Genomic DNA, 20,327 nt, shown 5'->3' on the forward strand with positions numbered 1-20,327 from the left:
TGCTCGCTTATCAGCTATGGAAACTCATAGAGGTCGACTCAATGCCTCCCGACGGATACTAATGTGCTGACTAAATGCCAAGGAAACAAACGACCGACTCGCACCCGAGTCAAATAACACCAAAGCAGGTACAGAACTCACAAGAAAAGTACCTACGCATATCATCATATAAGCACAACATCATAAGCAAAAGATAAAATACAGAATACATACCAGCCACAACATCGGGCATCGCGCGAACTTCCTCTGCAGTCAACTGAAAAGCTCTCCCATGAGCCTTCGGAGCCTCGGCCTTCACCGTTCGAACCTTGGCAACCCTAGCAGCAGGCGCAGATCCCTGCGCTAATCCCTGGTGTAGCTGAGGGCACTCGACCTTCCGATGGCCGGTCTGGTTGCAATGTAAGCAAACCATAAATCCCTTGGGGAAATCCCTGGCGATATGCCCCTCCTTGCCACATTTGTAGCAAACACCCGATCGACAGGCCCCCTCATGACCCTTGCCGCACTTTCCGCAAGTGCGGCCCTTCTGGCCTCCAATCCTTGAATCGGCGGACTTGGTCCGCTTGGCTGCCGGCTGAGACTGAGCCGGCCGCCGATCCATCCTCTGAGACTCGGCCTCCTCCCTTGCATGAGTCTCCTACTCAATCTCCCGCTTCCGGGCATTTTCCTAAAGCTCAGCAAATGTCCGGTACGTTGAGTTCGACACGAACTCCCGAATATCCCTCCTCAGAATACCCAAATACAGGCTCATCTGAGCATGCTTAGAAGACACTTGTTCAGGGCAGAACATCGCCCTCTCATGAAACTTCCAAGTGACCACAACAACCGAATCATTACCCTGCTTGAGGGTCAAGAACTCCTGAATCAGTCGTTCCCTCTCCACCGGACGAACATACTCGTCTCTAAACATGGTGGTGAACCTCTCCCAGGTCACCGCCGAAATCTCTGCAAGAGTGAAGCTCACTGTTACGAACTTCCACCAATCCTTCGCTCCCAAGCGAAGCTAGTTCAAAGCGAACCGTACCCTCAGATGCTCCGGACATGAACACATATAGAAGCATCCCTCAATGTCAGCAATCCATCTCATCGCAGCGATCGGATCCTGCGTCCTATCAAACTCGGGTGGCTTCGTGTTGCTGAACTCCTGGAACAACAACGAGTCGCCTCCCTGAGGCATGGCAGCAGCCACAGCTGCTGTAGCTGCAGCGGCTGCGACCTCAGTCACCGCGGCGTATCGCTCATCAAAATTCTCCAACAGTGTGGTCTTGATAGACCCAAACATCTTCGGAATCTCGGCCCTGATCGCCGCAGCCACCTCATCGCGGATCATCCGAAGAAGCTCCTCGTCACTCACACCTCTCCTCTCAGGTCTGTGGCGTGTCCCAACCATGATGCCCCTCTAAAATACAACATAAATTTATCAAAGACTCGATCGAGCATAATCATACTCGATGACGCCACCCTACTCGTCCTCCGTTGTCCAAAAGATTCTTACTTGGAATGCCCACTGATCCGGTGTCTTCAATAGTACGGGCCCAATACTACTGACCACACCACATCAGTATTCACTCCAAGTCCTCCTCCTTGGATCTTGGATTACGAGTACTCTATTCTCATGAGCTCCTATCTGCTACCTACTCATTCTCAAAACATCTCAGCAACAGAAAACTCCTAGGCTAAGGCATCACAAATCAGGCCACTCTAGTCCTAATATGTATACCTAGCCTACTCTAGCATGCATAATGTCACATAACATATCTCATAACACATAACATAAGGGTACTTTTGGGGAGTCACCGTTCGGGCGCTGGCTGATCGTACACACGGCTCTGCTCTGTTTCTCTCAAGACACTTTACTCTTTCTCAAAAAAAAATTATTTTATTATCAAAATTTTCCTCAAATCCTCGGTTTGAGTTCAGATGCGCCCGAAGATGCATCCGAATCCCTCAAACAAAGGCTCTGATACCAACTTGTAACATGTAAATTTCAAAACAAAATTTTCCTTTTCACACAACCATTTTCATATAAAAAGTTTTACAAAATATCCGGTAATGGTTATCAAAACATATCGTATCCCAAGATCACAAAAATCAAATCCTCTCTCTAGTGTGTACGCATCACGCCGGCGCCTTCCCACAGTCCTCGCTAGTACCTGAAACACATAACACAACAACGGTAAGCATAAAAGCTTAGTGAGTTTCCCCAAAATACCCTTACACACATATGCCTTTCCAGGCCATACCTCACACGACCTTACGGTCCATGTGTTTCAGGGGAATTCCGTCCCAGTCCCAGTAGACCTTCCGGTCCTACTCGTGTTGACCTTTCGGTCCATGTCATAATGCCTTTCGGCCCATATCATACATAGCATACATATCATATACATAACGCATACAAAACATGCAACTTATAGCTTACAAGACCTTCCGGTCACACATAGGTACCCTTCCAGGTATAGTATAGTGAGAAGACTCACCTCTGATATCTCGGTAAGTCTCTGCCTCGGTAGAAATGTGACGTAGCCTTCGCCTAATCACATAAAGAAAATATTCCCATAAATACAACTGCACTCAACCCTAAAAGTCCACAAGGTCAACGGTCAACTTTGACCCGACTCGGCGAGTGCACTATGGCGACTCGGTGAGTCTACACGTGTTAACTGACTCTCTCTTGAACCCTCTCTTGGCATGTCGAGTGTTTCCCCAACTCGACGAGTTCCACCTGGCAAGAATCGCGGGGCCACCCCGACTCAACTCACCGAGTCCCAAGTACAACTCGGCGAGTTCCAACTCGAACTCAGACAACTGACTCACCCTAACTCACCGAGTCATTCCCCCAACTCGACAAGTCCACTCACTAAATGATTAACGGGCAACCTTCAAACTACTCGCCGAGTCCCAAGAACAACTCGGCGAGTTCATGCCATGCACAAACCAAAGACGACTTTTGAGGTTAGATCTGCTCCATCAAATCATAGATCTAGCCTCTCCAAGCATGATAATCACGTAAAGTTCGGATCTTGACACACAAATAACCTCTATTTGCTCTTATATGATATTTTAGCCCCATTTATCACAACCCATGGTCAAAACCCCCAAAGATCTTTATAAAGACTGAAGAGTAAAGCCCTCTGGACCTCAATGGATCCAGATCTAACGCCTCAACGCACATAGGGACGGATTGGCCTCAAAACTAGTCAATAAAGGGTCCAAGAAACCCTAAATCCACATCATCATCATAACAACATAAAAGGAGCCGAGATATTACCTTTAAAGTGATTCTCTGAGCTCCAAAATCGCAGGATGTCCACTTCCCTTGCTTCCTCTTGGCTAAAACCTCCTTTTCCTTGTTAAACAAGCTTCAAATGTTAACAATGGCCTACTCTCTCTTCCTAAAACGCTCAAGTGCTCTAGGGTTTCTCTCAAGGGAATGATAGATGCAAATGACGGCCCTAAGGGCCTTTAAATAGGTCCCAAACCCATGAAATTAGGGTTTCATTAAAAAGCATGGACTCGCCGAGTCCAGACGCGAATCTCTTGGCTCACATTAACAACATGAGTAAGGAATGCATGACATTCCTTTCGCAAGTACTTCTGGGTTTGAATGCTCGCGATGATACGAAGGTTTGTGTTGGGTTTGTTGCCGTATATAACTAGAGTTTCGCTAGACTGCAGATTAACGCGAACAGCCTTTTCGTAACACATGATGTCGACACGATGAGAACTCAACCAATCCATGCCGATTATGACATCGAAACTTTTAATTGAGACCGGCATGAGGTTGATTGGAAATGAGTGGCTATCTAGTGTTAGTGTACATCCTATGTATATGCAGCTAGTGCTCTCTGTCTTTCCGTTAGCCATTTCTACGGTGAACGGTTCTTTAAGTGCATGAGACTTATGTTTAAGCATGTAAGCAATTTTTTGTGGTTCATGAAACTCCTCTCCGCTCCACTATCAAAAAGAATGCATGCATAAGAGTTATCGAGGAGAAACGTACCAGTGACCACTGTGGGGTCGACAACTGCTTCCTCGTGGCCTATAGCCAAAACCCTACCCACTCCACCGGCATTCCCTGCCTTAGCGCAGTTCCTTTTGTAGTTGCCCACCTCGCCACAACCGTAGCAAGCCTGGCCCACTCCAGCACCGGGGACTTGGTAGATTGGCCTTGCCGGAGATTTGTAGAAACAGACAGTGTGCCCCTTCTTGTTACAGTTAGAGAACTGCATTTCCCAGCAGGGTCCGTTGTGGTGGAAGCTGCATTTGTTGCACATTGGCAAGTTTCCAGCGTACTGCTTTACTAGTGCAGCAGCGGCAGGTGCTATCGCAACATGAACCGCTACTACCTGTTGCTTTTGGCAGCTTTCTGCGCAGCGTTCTTCTTCTTGTCATCCCAGAACTTCCAATTGTTATCAGCGGCTTTGGAGGGTTCTGAGATGGCTAGGGTTGTTTTTGTTGACGGGGTACGGACCCCATGGTCAATGAGTCGTTGTGCCAATCGCTTGGCACTATCGAAGGTAGAGGGGTTTGAAGCTAGTACATTCCCCTGGAATGGAGGCACCAGCCCCTAGATATACCTCTCCACCTTCTTTGATTCAGAAGGGACCATTCCCGGACATAGTGCTACCAGATCCCTGGATCTGGCAGTGTAGGAGACTATGTCGGAGCCCTTCATGGTTAGGCTCCAGAGCTCCTGGTCTAACTTCTGAACTTTGCCTCTCGCGAAGTACTCTTCGATCATGAGCTCCTTCAAAGCTTCCGAGCCAATAGAATTTGCCACTATAAGAGATAGTGACTTGACATGGCTATTCCACCATGTCAGAGCTCGGTCCGTGAAGGTGTAGGCGGCAAATTTGACTTTGCTCCCTTCCGGACAGGAGCAGATCTCAAAGATCGACTCCGTTTCTCGAACCATTGCGAGAGGGAAATGATTCTGCTAGTTCCATTGAAGGGCCTGGGTTTACAGCTGGTGAAGTCCTTGTACGATCACTCTCTATAGCGCACTGGGGATTCGACAATAGTGGGAGGCACATAAGTCCCACTCCCGCTAGTACCGGTGGTGGTGAATTGTGCTAGAGCTGCCGTAACAGCCGCATTCACAGCAGCTTGGATAGCTGCTGGGTTGTATTGAGGAGGATGAGGAGTTTGATTTGGAGTTATTGGAGTAGTGTGCCTCGCTGATCGACATAGAGGCATCTTGTAGCTATAAGATCACAAAGATGAAGATATTGGTAAGAATTTAGTAGAGAGAATGATGAGAGTGACTCATGGACTAACTCTCCATAGTCCAACAACACAAATGAAAGTATGATTGAATGTAGATCTAGTACTAGAAAGATGAAAGAACTTGGATATTAATTTCCATGAGATTAGATATGTGTCAATAATATTGGTATTACAGATGTAGCAAGTTCGGGAAAAATGACCTAGGAGTAGGCCTTACCTCACACCAGGATAGGAAAATTTTGACAGAACTAAGACCTAACAAGACTTAACAAGTTCAAAGTCTTATCATAGATAGGAAAGTAAAACTAGAGCTTTTACATAGACTTAAGTTATATTCAAAAGAGAAAGTTGAGCAGGCTCTATCTGCGATGAGAACCACTAGAATGAGTCCTTGATTCTGCCAGACGACGCACACTATCCCTCATGCGTCTTTCAGACGTTACCTGCTGAGATCAAAGTCCCATGACTTTGGCTTGGGTTGCAATAAGTTCTCTCTGCAGGGCCACATTCTGATTCTGAGTCCTTGCATGAGCAGACTCTAGATGGCGAATGCGTACGGTATTGACTCATGCATTAGCACCAACCTCCATGATTCGGTTGATGGCCGCCCTACCCTGCTCGTCAGTACGAGTAACCCTACGGACCAGAATAGGCAAGACTCTGTCCGCTGAGCCTCCCTTGCTCAAGTTATAGAAGCTTCGATCTCTGTTGTAAGGTAAGGGTTGACCATGTTCGCGAGTCCATCTGTTAAAGTTTGTTGCCCACAGAGGTGTGTGGCCATGAAATGTTGGATGAGGGTTAGGGTTTGGGATTTGAGCCACCAGAGGTACATTATTGACTTCTGGCTCGGAGTCAAAATCCTACGGAAAGTTCTCTGCAAAGTCATCATCCAAAGGGATTGGATGATTCTCTTCTGGCTCGTCATAGAGCCATCCATCATTTCCTTGGTTGGGGAAGTACGGGATGCCAGGGAGATTGAATCCAGCCATGTTATCTATGCGAGAAGTGGGGTAAAAGAAATAGTTAATAGGCGTACTAATTTAGATAATTATAAGATGATCCTTACCAGTTACTCCAACATTTGCTTAGTGCATACCAGTCATATGTAACCAAAATAGGATAGACCTTCGAATAAGTGATCCTAACTCTAAGTCCACAACCAAACAAGGAACAGGAAGTAAAGCAAATATCACAGATTCTAAGTCTATGACACTTTAGTCACATATAACCTTAGCGTATCCACTCAGCAACTATTTACATACTAATAAAGACCTTTTTAGTTTGCACATAAGTAATTATAGTAACAAAAAATACTCCTATAGTATTTTAAGTTTATGTTCCGTTCTACTATTTTCATTGTAGTAGTGTTGGTAAGCTTTTAGATTTGCTGCAACACCACAACCATTCCTAGGCACATGCTAATCACTTCTCAGAAAGATATAGTTGATCAGGCTATATCACTACCAAATCTGATTATATATTCCCAAGCCTGATTGTGTTGTTCAACAATCGTAATACTTCTTTTTTGTCCTAGTGACACTGATTTTAGTATGAATGCAGGTATGTATACTTTGATTAAACATTATATTATTTAAAAGTATAAACTCTTGGTCAAGGTATTTAATCCCGTTTGTGTTTATAGTTGTATATCTTTTATGGGTTGATATACTCAATTCACTATAAACAGAGCTCTGACACCAATCTGTCACACCCCAAAACCTGAACGGTGGAAACGTTCGGGGGCGGAGGACGTCATGTACAGTATCACAACAATGCATAATAGTAAACAAGCAACAACATCATCCATTGCATTAATAATATAATTTTAATAGAAGTGTGTTATGTATAGTTTATAAGACACCAAAAATGAATAATCTAAATAAAGACGAGTCTTGAAAGCTCCGTCTTCTCAAAACCTGGTCATCGGTACATGTCTACTGGTGACCTGAGAATGCAAGTTATTTTGAAAGAGGAGATCAACATTAAAGCTGGTGAGTTCATAAGTATTTTAGTGTCATTGTTTGTATGAAAGTGTTTGTAAATGTTTGATGTAAATGTTTGTAAGTGTTTGTAGTAATTGTTTGTATCTCCTAGAAAATCCAATATTTTCTACTAAAAAGTAGCCTTCTACCAGGCCCAAATGTTCTGTGTGTTGTGTTGTTTGTAAAAGTATGTATCTTTCCCAAGTATGACTATCATTACCAAAATATAGTTTACATTACCGTTTATGTGAGAAGATCACAAGGTGAATGCAATGGGGAAATAACGGTGTACAATAGTATTGTATATAAGTAACTACCAATGTACTAACTACCTTAAACCAGTTTGTTAATTAAGGTAAAATGTGATATGATTGTAACCATACTTGATCGACTAGTATAACACGACGTTCGAGACGTTGAAATGATATGATATTCGTCACCCGTAGACCTGAAGGTCCCACTGTAGCTAACAACAAGGTGTAGGACGGTTAGTCCCGTATAGATCTATACACAAATTCACGCTCTCCTTCCAAGAGACTCTGGTTACAAAACGTGACACAACAGTAGATTGTCATGTCATGAAGTAGTGGCTCACATTAATGTTATAGTATTATAATGTTTGTGTAGTATGTTCTAGTGTATTGTATGTTCTCTCTGTTCTAGTGTATAGTATGTTCTCTTTGTATAGTGTAGTGTATGTTCTCTTAGTTTCTCATCATAGTATGTTCTTTCTGTTTCTCATAATAGTAAGTTTGTATTGACTTATGAATGAACTGACTCTTGTATGTTTCATTGTTCTAGAAGTAGTGAGTAGTAAATCCCTAAACTATACCTATTATAGTTTACTAGTAATGTTGTTTGAATGTCAAAGTATGTTTGTACACGTTTGCTACCCAAAGGTGTTGAACTGATGTAAGAACTTTTATATCTATACATATATATAATATATAACTAAGATTCAAATGACACCCGGACAAATAACCGTACACCTTAAGTCCTTTCAACCTTACTTATATAACTATATCTATATAGACATGATTTTGACAATATATATGTTTAAAAGAGTTTAATAAAAGTTTAACATATAAAAGAGTTTTAACCATGTGAATGGTAACAAATGACTTGATGTCAGTTTATAAAATGTTTTGAAGAGTTTGATTGATAAAACAGTTTGAAGTATCAGAAAATCCACTTGTTTGATAATCATTAATCACATGTGATTGATATAATAACTATAATAGTTCTATTTGTATTCCCCCCATAAAAGCATTTAAATCAATTAAAAGATAAGTTAAGGGGTATGAGCTCACCTGTAGTGAGTGGTTTTGACTGGAAGATTGGAAAAGGATGCTGAGTGGTAAGTGAAAACTCAGGTATAAGTGGATCCTAATAAACATATAATAATACATATATGTATATAATTAGTGTTTATGCAACTAATCTGGTAAGGGAAAACACCTTAGGGACTAGGATACACTTGGATGGAAGGGTTATAAATCACATATGATTGTATATAAGGGGAGTATGGCCACAATATGGTGTTTACAGCCAAAATGGTATGCTTCTTAAGAGTTTTCGGCCATAGGGTTTACGGATCTATGAGTTTACGTCCGTAAACTCATAAAGTTTTGTGCCAAAGAGTGATTTAAAGTCCTTCCAAGCATCAAGGAAGTGTTCTAGGTTCAATGCTTAGCTTTAGGGAGTTTATGGACAACAAATGCACCTTTAACAAGGGTTTACGGCCAAAGGAGATGCTCTTGGCCGTAAACTCCTATTGTTCTTGGGAAATGGATGTTTTCGAGGTGTAAATCAAGGGTTTCTACTTGATAACAATTATAGGGAAGAGATACTTACGATATGGTAGTTAAAAGGGTTGATTTCGGCCCAAAACACTAGTGTTCACAATCTAAATAGATTGTACCTATATATGTTCACACGAGTCAATCCAAATAGCTTCAAGACTATCACCCATGTCAAAATTGCTCCACTTTCCTTTCGCTATTCATTTCTTGTCTTAAAATCAATAGGTGTGGAGAGATGAGACATAGTCAGGGTTACTAGGATAGAATCGGTGTTTTAACTATTTTTATTTTCTACCTTAGTGATTGTATTGTTGGGTTTATTCAAAATCATTTTCCCAAAAATGCTAAAAACAACGGAATCTTTAAAATTAGAATAAACTTAAAACCGTTTTAACCCACCGAGGAACATTTTGCAAAGCATGTAAAGATTAAATCAACCATAGAAGGAAAAAAAAAGTTACAACCTTTGAATAATTTTGTGACAACCCGAAATTTCTATTTTGTACAACCACTCAACTCAATTAAAGTTAGACTTGTTTCTGCTATCTTTGAGCACTGTTTAAAGTCCGTTTGAGTGTTCTAAGCCTAGTATATCCAAATATCAGGTGTTAGGAAGTATCTGCTTGAGTTTATTATGCAATAGCCAAGCCTTAAACTTCATCATATGGAGTTTACGACCACATCACAATGAGTTTACGACCGTAAACTCAAGGAGGCCGTAAACTCATGCCTTATACATGATGTTCTTTAATTTCTTCCTCATTATTCACCATTTCAACCTCACAACTCGATTTCTCTCTCAAGTATCATAAGGATCTTCATTTTGATCTTCAAAAATGTAAGTGTTTCATCCTTTAATTTGTTGATACATCTCCTTAACTAGTATCACCCTTTGATTTCATCCATTAACTTCATCTTTTGGGTTTAATCGTCATTCTGTGTAGCAGGACAAAGAATGTTCAAGAATTTATCACTTGTTGTTTTGTTGGTTGACATCACCACGTCTTCTTCATGACCAATATAAATAGTAGCTGAAAAGGTAGAATCAACTCCACAGTTCTGATCTTCATCCACATCATCTTTTGGTTCTTCGTCCCCAATCCAATCAAAATTTGGTTCATTCATGTGGTCCACATATACACTGAAACATCCTTTCATTTACTTCTTGTGGACTTCTCAAGGAAGGTGATGAAATCTAAGTAACACATTGCACTGAAATCTACACCACTTACATTATCTCTTTCAGGGTCGACGTATACCAATGGCTTAGGGCTAAGATGCCCTTGTAATGGACATTGACTATTAACATGTTAGTTTCACCAAGAGAGACACTCATGGCACACAAAATCACTCGTATACATTGATTGTAGTTAAAGGGAAAAAGATTTATGCCATGATTGAGGTTACATGATTGAGGTTACGAAGAAATCACATTCATTGTGCTTTAATTATTGACATCTGAGGGTAACCGAGATGTACTGGCCACATAATATCATTAAATGAAGAACATTAACCTTCATTTATGTTAAAAAAGATGTAGAATGACAAATGAACAAAAACCTCTATTGCCAAAGATCTTGTAGCCCAACGATATCATATTTTGTCATTCCTCCTTAAGGTTGAGGGTTCGAGTCTTATTGTGGACATAAATAAATTTAAGGAGCAGTTTAAGAGTATATAAGATTTTTCATTTAAAAAAAACAAAAAAAACCTCTATCATCGGCCATAATAGTAAATTTTAAATAATTTCAACAAATTAATAATTAAACTAAACACAAAAAATTATTTTATAAGTTAATATGTACAACTATAAAATTAAAATATAAAATTAGTTGGCGTGTTTCAAATGATTATCATTATAAAAAGCAGCCCTCTAATGTTGGTGGAGAAATCGCCCCTTTTAAAATTCGAAATTTTTATCCGTTGGGACTTCATACTGTAGTGTAGTTTCTCCTCTCGCCATTGAAGAAAACAAAAGAATGGGAAGGTTTCCAGCAAAAAGCGACTATGAAGACATGCGAAATGCCCGCATCTCTGAAAATCAGGTCTCTTTCTCCTCCATTCTTACTCTCACACTCTATTTTTCTGTGTTAATTAAGCACAATGATACTGAAGTTGGTCCAATTCACAGGCTCGACTAGCTTCCTTAGGACTACAAAAGACAATATCCGAGCTTCGATTAATAACAACTCCTGCAAAATCACCAAAGAGAAAATGGCAAAAGGTTGATTACAGTAGCGTTCCTTTGCGCCGCTCCAACCGGTTGAAACAAGTAAACCCTAATTCCTCGGATGCCTCGATTTCTGTTGGCCGATCTCTCAGATTTCTTGCAGATCCAGACACCGAGCTCTCAGATGGTTTCTCTCTTTCTTCCCTTCCACTACTCGTATTCTTTCATTTACACTAAATACGTTCAGATACAGAATGGATCTGTAATTTGTGACTAGCATGCAACGATTTGGGGGAAACTCTGGTGTGTTGGTGTGTTCATGTAAATCGTTGTTCCTAATATCAATTTGTGACACAGGTGATGTTTCTGAAGAGGATGAGAAGAGGCCAGCCAATGCTCCTTTAGTTGATTGGAGATTGTGTCGTTCTGCAGAGGTATCATCAGAAAGACGATGCATGAGCAAGGGTAGGGGAAGCGTTTACGACCCTGTTTTTGGGATTTGCTGCCATTTCTGCAGGTCCATCTCTACACTTTCACTTTCCTTCTCTATTTTTCCTTTAGTTATGCGGGTTGCATCTGGTCTTTGCAAGATCCAACCATCAATTTCATATTATTTCCTGTCACAAGTTAAACTAGCTTGTTCGTGTTTCTCAATCTGCTGTGGTTCTTGCTTTAATGAGAAAATGAAAAAAACTTGTACACTATTTCAAAATTTGTCAATCTTTTATAGTGATTAATAGTGGGACTTAATCAATATTGCGTGTCAAAAAAGAAAATGTCTGCGAATCGAAAAAGAAAACTATTACGTTTATTAGTGTATAGCATGCAAGTTTCAAGATTTTTTTGTAATTGTCATCTTTAGGAACATATTAATCTTCAAACAAAATGATAATTTGGGTTTTAATCATGCAATTTCAAACACTGGATTGTATAGGCAAAAGAAACTGTGTGGTGAAGAAGACTGTAAGAGGTGCAATGACCTTGATGTTGATCAACCATGTCTAGGTTAGTGTATATTCTAAAAATGCTCTTTTAGAATGAATTGGGTAAATTTTGATTTAACACACATTCATTCACACACAGGTAAGACAGATTGCTCAGTGTGTCATTCTACCAATGGTGTTCTTTGTCGAGCTTGCCTCAAGATCAGATATGGTGAAGGTAAGTCAAAGCTCAGATAAGAACCTAAATTTAGTTTATACTTTGATGAGATTTTTGCAAAGTTATTAAAATCATTAGTTAATGTTGTGGCAGAAATGGAAGAAGTGAGAAATAACAAGCAATGGAAATGCCCTCACTGCATAGAAGAAGAAGGAAGCAAACCATATTGGATATGTAATAGGTACAAACAAACATTATCAATTACCCTTTTCATCCTTATCAAATGCAACATGTTTTCTGTAATTCTCACTTGATATCTCTTATTTATATAGCTCTTTCTGCCTAAAGAAGAGAAAAATGGTGCCAACTGGGATTGCCATATACAGAGGTTTGACTTTGACTTTGACTCTTTTTTTTTTTTTTTTTTTTTTTGTGGCAATATCAATCATAGACTGCAAATATAGATAGATGAATTTGTTTTTGTTGTGTAGCTCGGGAGATGGGTTATGAATCGGTGGCACATCTTTTGATGGATGAGCTTCAACGAAAAGATAAAAGATGATGTTTGTTTGTAATAAGTCAAGTCACTTAATTTGGATTGTTTAGGTCTTAATTGGATGTCATTGTTGGTTTAACATATCGTTTCAATTAAATCTAAGTTTTAACATATCGTTTCAATTAATATAAGTTTAGATTATATATTTATTATTTTGTCGATTTAACCACTAAACTAATATAAGAGAAATTAAATTGGTTCCTATTTCTTATGATAATATAATATAATAATCATAAAATGATAATAGTAAATTTACTAAATCGATTAATGTATTTTTTTTTCTTTTTTGGCATCTTGTGTTATTGTTTTATCTACTCAAGATTTTTGTGGTTGACACATTTAGGGATCTGTTATGTTTAAAGAGTTAGGTATACTGTAGCTCCAGTGATATAAGAGAGTGAATGAGAGAGAGTTTTTTGTGGTAAGCTCTAGATGTAGACTGAAGCTCCAGTGATAAACATTAGATGTATTGTCTTCTCCGGTGGACTTGAAAAATAGAAAAACAGATCGAACAAAGATAGAGAGAGAGAGTGAGAAAAGGAAATAGATCAACAAGAGGGAGATAGAAACAACAGACTCAGTGCGAGTTCATTAGAGTGAAAGAGGAGCTGTAAGACATGGTTTTTCCGATGATGATGATTCCTTTCAGCGATTAGTTTTTTCTGGTAACTCCATTCAGAAATTATGATGAGTGGAGAATTGAGTGTTACATGGCGACTAGAGACTGGAATTTTACCGAAGCACGGTTGCCGAAAAAGAGAGTGAATTGAGAGGGAAAGGGAGGGGAAGGAGAGGAAGGAACCTCTCTTTCTTTCCTTCCCTCTACCTCTCCTTCTCAGTCTTCTTCTTCTTCTTCTTCCCCTTCTTTCTTCCCTGAAAATAAAATTAAAATCGAGAAGAAGACGTAAATGAAATGTGCTATAGATTATGGATTATGGAAGAGACCCAATCATCGTACCCAAAAGTTAATTATCCAATTTCAAAAGGCCCAACTCCATATTAAAAAACACTTCACAAATGACAACGTTGCTGGATAAGTAAAAAAAAATGAGTTTTTAAATTTTACTTATTGTATGTTATTCTATATTTATATTTTGATTATTTTTTAGACCTAATTTTTCTTACTTTTTTTTTCTAAGAAAAAACTCTAATTTTATATATTACTTGTTCCAAAATCCAAAGTTACAAACATGTAACTTTTTTTTTTTTTTTTTTTTTTTTAAATTTTATTTTATTTCATAAAGGACCTTACATGTTGTATTTTTTTCGATTTAGATCTAATTTTTTTAAGTAAGGGACAAATAAAACAAACTTTAACTTATTCATTGTTATTTCAAAATAAACCCAACTTTAACGAACAAGTAACCCTATATCTTTCTCACTCAAAATCGATTTTAAAAACTCTAGGTCATGTTTCGTTTCTTCTTCTTGTACATCATATTGGGTCTCCTAAATTGTTTTTTTCTTAATCTAGGAATATATACTTAGTTAGGAATGTTGAAATAGAAAATTTCTATTATAAGGATGAAGCTCCTATATTTACTTCTTATCCCAAGCTAAATGTGCATATATACCAATTTTAAATCGGGAAAAAAAAAACTGTTTTTAGATATTTTTTAAAACCTATTAGTAACCGTTGGTTCAGTTTTAAACTAATCGTTTCGATTTTTCCTTTAGTTAAAAAACATGGTTTGAAATATGTACCTCTGCAAATTTATGTGCATGACATTATCTTGAGTTCAATTCGTAAAACTTATGACAAGTAAGTTTCAAATGAGTATAAATAGAGAGATCAATTTCTTTTCTAAGATTATAAATCAAGAAAGTTGGTTAAGGAATCTTCACTCATCAAGAAAATACACATCAAAGCAGTTAAAGAAATATTCAATAGACAACTAATCCTTAGCCAAGGACCCGATAGTCTTTAGTTAAAAAATTACTGCTGATCCAACTAGAGAATTGGTTGATCAAAAGATATATCAAGGAATGATTGGCTTAATACTTTACTTTACCACAGGTAGACTAGATATTTTCTTTGCAACAAGTTTGTTTGCTAGATATCAGGCCGATCCCACTGTATCTAATCTAATAGCAGATAAGCAAATCTTCAAGTATCTAAAAGGGAGCAAAGCCTTAGGACTTTGGTATCCATCAGGGAATGACTTTAGTTTATAGGCTTTCACATATGTTGTTGGGTGCAAAGTTTTCTATTGGATGTGGTCTTTGGCTTAACCTCATTTGATATATTATAGGTTGAGCTAGCCTATAAATACTAGTCTTAATATTCGTGTATTGGTAGAGAAAGAGCTCCTATTTTATGTAACATGAGAAATTTAGTCCAGTGAGAGAAAGTCTTACATTACCCACTTTGTAAACATCTTTCTAGACTAAATGAGCTTAAACATTTATTTACTTCTTGTGTTCTTTCATAATGTTTGATTCACATTGATCATCTTAATTCCGCATTTGTCATCTATCTTGGGATCCTACATATGGTATCAGAGCCTAACCTTGAAGGATTAACAACTATTTCAAGATCAAAGATTTGAAATGAAAATTTGATCTTATGAATGTTAAATCAATCTTCAATGTTGTAACTTTTCTGTATTTGAGAGAGTTCTTGTTCTAGAAATCAAATTTAGTTGTTTGTTTTCATTCAGATTCGATTTTCCTTTTCTAGAATGTGCTTCAGATTTGTTTTCTCTCTGTAGAACTTGTTTCAGATTAGTTTTCTCTCTCTAAAGTTCTTTTCAGATTCATATTCTCTTTCTAGAACATCGTTCAGATCTATTTTCTCTTCGAATTCTAAGTTTTTGTGTACGATTTAATGGACTCTACTAATTTGTTGTTATCCTCCTTTAAAACACTTGGATTAAAGTTCACAAATCCAATTTACAATGTTGATAAGGGATATTATAGGGAACTTTTTGGTGCACCTTATTTGAAGAATGCTACTGAGGTGTATAATCTTTTTGTTGATAGAAAGATATTTGATGAAACATCTTGTGATATACTATGACAACCCGAAATTTCTACCTTGTACATCCATTCAATGCAATCAAAGTCAGACTCATTTCTGCTATCTTCTAGCACTGTCTAGGGTCTGTTTGAGTGTTATAAGCCTAGTACCTTCAAGAAGGAATGTTAGGAAATGTATTCTAGAGTGCAGTGTGCAACATTCAAGTCGAAAAATTCCATTCATAAGGAGTTTACGACCGTAAACTAGAGTTTACGGCCGTAAACACCTCCTTGGGTGTAAAATCATGGTCATATATGAGTTTTACCATCATTTCTAGTCATTTCTTACACTTCCAAGCCTAGATTTTGGATTCTCTCTCAACTATCATCAAGATTTTCACCTTGATCTTCAAAAGAGTAAGCATTTCTTCCATGTTATTAGATGTTATGCTTCTTAATCTAGTATCAACCTTTGATTTCATCCATGAAGTTCATCTTTTGGGTTAGATCTTCAAGAACACCAAGAACACACACTAGTTCTTGGATCGTAAACACCCCCTTTCAAGCTTCAAAACGTAAGTAATCTTCCATATACTAGTTATTCTATAGAAGCTCTTCACTTACACCGTTGAAAACAACCTTTTTCCAAGATCAATGAGAGTTTACGGCCATGAGCATCTCCCTTGGCCGTAAACCCTTGTTAAGGTCCTAGTTTAGCCTTAAATTCTTCTTATTGCTAGGAATGGGTCAAGCACACTTCCTTGATGCTAAATAGGACCATAAAACACTCTTTGGCATATGTATTCATGAGTTTACGACCGTAAACTCAAAGGGCCGTAAACTCCATGGCCGTAAACACCTGAGGCAGTGAACATCATGGCCGTGAACACCAAGTGTGGTCGTAAACTCCCTTTAAGTGCAATCACATGTGATTCTAGCACTTCTATTCAAGTGTTTCCTAGTCCCTAAGGTGTTTCCTTACATGATTAGTTGTATAAACACTAATTATATACATATATATGCCTTATAGGATCCGTTTGTGCCCGAGATTTCACTTAGCACTTAGCATCCTACAGTCGATCTTACATTCGCATCACTCACTATAGGTAAGTTCATACCCCCTTAACTTATCTTTTAAATGGTTTTAAATGATTTTAAATGCTTTTACGGGGGAGAATACAAGTAGAAATATTATAGTTTTTATATCAATCACATGTGATTAATAACTATCAACCAAGTGAATTTTCTTATAATTCAACTGTTTTATCAAACAACTCTTCAAAACATTTTATAAACTGACATCAAGTCATATGTTGCCATTCAAATGGCTAAAACTCTTTTATATGTTAAAATTTTATTAAACTCTTTTAAACTTCTATATTGTTAAAATTATGTCTATATGGATATAGTTATATAAGTAAGATTGAAAGGACTTAGGACTGATAACTCACTTTATTTCATGTTCCTTGTTTGGTTGTGGACTTAGGGTATCCGATTATTTGTCCGAGTGTCGTTTGAATCTTAGTTGTATATTATCTATATATGTATAGATATAAAATTTCTTACATCAGTTCAGCACCTTTGGGTAGCAAAGGTGTACAAACATACTCAGTCATTCAAACAACATTACTAGTAAACTATAATAGGTATAGTTTAGGGATTTACTACTCACTACTTCTAGTACAATTAAACATACAAGAGTCAGTTCATTCATGAGTTAATACAAACTTACTATTATGAGAAACATAAAGAATATACTATGATGAGAAACTAAGAGAACATACACTACACTATATAAAGAGAACATACTATAAACTAGAACAGAGAGAACATACTATACACTAGAACAGAGAGAACATACAATACACTAGAACATACTATACAAACACTAGAATACTATAACATTAATGTAAGCCACTACTTCATGGAATGACAATCTACTACCGTGTCACGTTTCGTAACCAGAGTCTCATGGAGGGAGAGCGTGAATTTGTGTATAGATCTATACAGGACTGACCGTCCTATATCTTGCTGCTAGCTATAGTGGGACCTGCAGGTCTACGGGTGACAAATGTCATACCTTTTCGACGTCTTTGGTCGTTGTGTTTTACTAGTCAATCAAGTATGATTACAAGCTCATCACATTTTACCTTAATAAACAAACTGGTTTAAGGTAGTTAGTACATCGGTAGTTACTTATATACAATACTACAGTACATCGTTATTTTCCCATTGCATTCACATTGTGATCTTCTCACATAAACAGTAATGTAAACTATATTTTGGTAATGATAGTCATACTTGGGAATGATACGCACTTTTACAAACAAACAACATATAGAACATTTGGGCCTTGGTAGAAGGCTACTTTTTAGTAGAAAATATAGGATTTTCTAGGAGATACAAACTTTCACTACAAAAACTTACAAACATTTACATCAAACATTTTTCATACAAACAATGACACTAAAATACTTATGAACTCACCAGCTTTAATGCCGATCTACTATTTCAAAATAACTTGTATTCTCAGGTCACCATTAGACATGTACCGATGACTAGGTTTTTGAGAAGACGGAGCTTTCAAGACTCGTCTTTATTTTGATTATTTATTTTTGCTGTCTTATTAACTATACATAGAACACACTTTTGTTAAAATTATATTATTAATGAAATGGATGATGTTGTTGCTTGTTTACTATTATGCATTATTATGATACTGTACATGACGTCCTCTGCCCCAGAACGTTTCTGCCGTTCAGGTTTTGGGGTGTGACAGATTGGTATCAGAGCATTGTTTATAGTGAATTGAGTTTATCAACCCATAAAAGATATGAAAACTATAAACACATCGGGATTAAAATACTATGACCAAGAGTTTATACTATTAAATAATAAAATATTTAACTGAAGTATACATGTCTGCATTCATACTAAAATCAGTGTCACTAGGACATAAAAAAAGTATTGCGGTTGTTGGACAGCACAAGTAGGCTTGGGGACATATAATCGGATCTGGAAGTGATATAGCCTGATCAACTATATATCTTTCCGAGAGGTGATTAGCATGTGCCTAGGAATGGTTGTGGTGTTGCAACAAGTCTAAAAACTTACCAACACTACTAAAATGAAGACATTAGAACAGAACATACACTTAAAATACTATAGGAGTATTTTGTGTTACTATAATTCTTATTTGAGAACTAAAGGTCTTTATTAGTAGGTCAATAGTTGCTAAGTGGATACGCTAAGTTTATATGTGACTAGGATGTCATAGACTTAGAATCTATGATCTTTGCTTTATTTCATGTTCCTTGTTTGGTTGTGGATTTGCAGTTAGGGTCACTTATTCGAAGGTCTATCTGGTTTTTGTTACATATGACTGGTATGCACTATGCAAGTATTGATGTAACTGGTAAGGATCATCTTATAATTATCTTAATTAGTGCGTCTATTAATTATTTCTTTTACCCCTATTCTCGCGTAGATAACATGGCTGGATTCAATCTCCCTGGCAACCCGTACTTCCCTAACCTAGGAAATGATGGATGGATCGATGATGAGCCAGAAGAGATTCATCTAATCCATTTGGATGATGACTTCGCAGAGGAATTTCCAGAGGTTTCTGACTCCGAGCCAGAAGTTAATGATTTACCTCTGGTGACTCCAATCCTGAATCCTAACCCTCGTCCGGCTTTTCAAGGCCCAACGCCTATGTGGGTGGAATACTTGGGAGCATGGAGTCAGGAGCAGGGTCAGCCTATGCCATACAATGGAGACTGAAGCTTCTATAAGCTGAGTGAGGGAGGATTAGCAGACAGAGTCCTGCCTATTCTAGTCCGTAGGATTGGTCGTAATGAGGAGCAGGGTAGGACAACCATCCACCGAATCATGGAGGTTGACGCCAATGCGGCAGTTAGTACAGTCCACATTCGTTGTTTGGAAGATGCCCATGAGAGAGCTGAGAGAGACAACGAGGCTCTATAACAAGAACTGGTTGCAACTCGGGCTGAAGTTATAGAGCTTCGAGTATGCCAAAGGGTTTATGAACGACACCTCCTTGATGTGGAGCGTCAGTTGGCTGACTTGAGGGTTCGCCCAAGGGGTACCCATCACCGGTAGAAGACGCTTTACTCATCCTTTCTTTTGGGTTAAGGAATAGCCTTCGTATCCATGCTCTATGTAGCACTTTTCCATGTAAATATTCCTATCTATCTAGTACCATTGTTAGGCCTCTATGTTGTCAAAATTTTCTTACAATGGTTTGATGTAAGACCTACTTCTAGGTCATTTTCCTGAACTTGTTACATCATTAATGCCAATATTATTGACAGCCATCAAATCTTTTGGGAAGTCCATATTCATGTAGTTTCAAGTTTCTACTGCTAGATCTCTATATCAATCATACTCTCATTTGTTTTGTTGGGCTATGGAGAGTTAGTCCATGGACCACTCTTATTTACTTACAATTGATTCTTACTATCATCTTCATATTTGTAAACTTTTAGTTGAACTATGCCTCCATGGAGAGT

At 38.1% G+C, this 20,327-nt stretch overlaps 1 protein-coding gene across 1 annotated transcript; it reads left to right on the forward strand.

Moving 5' to 3' along the window:
- Window positions 1-10,890: 10,890 nt before the first annotated feature.
- On the forward strand, window positions 10,891-12,948 carry LOC145097068 (uncharacterized). Its single transcript, XM_079034559.1, has 8 exons — window positions 10,891-11,055; window positions 11,142-11,367; window positions 11,538-11,697; window positions 12,115-12,185; window positions 12,264-12,341; window positions 12,435-12,522; window positions 12,614-12,669; window positions 12,773-12,948. Exons 1-8 carry the CDS (start codon window positions 10,990-10,992, stop codon window positions 12,841-12,843), a joined length of 816 nt encoding a protein of 271 aa, XP_078890685.1. The 5' UTR covers window positions 10,891-10,989; the 3' UTR covers window positions 12,844-12,948.
- The last annotated feature ends 7,379 nt before the right edge of the window (window positions 12,949-20,327 follow it).

Source organism: Lactuca serriola, chromosome 4 (genome assembly GCF_051521515.1).
Source record: "Lactuca serriola cultivar US96UC23 chromosome 4, Lser_US96UC23_V15, whole genome shotgun sequence".
In the NCBI taxonomy this organism is placed as follows: Eukaryota; Viridiplantae; Streptophyta; class Magnoliopsida; order Asterales; family Asteraceae; genus Lactuca; species Lactuca serriola.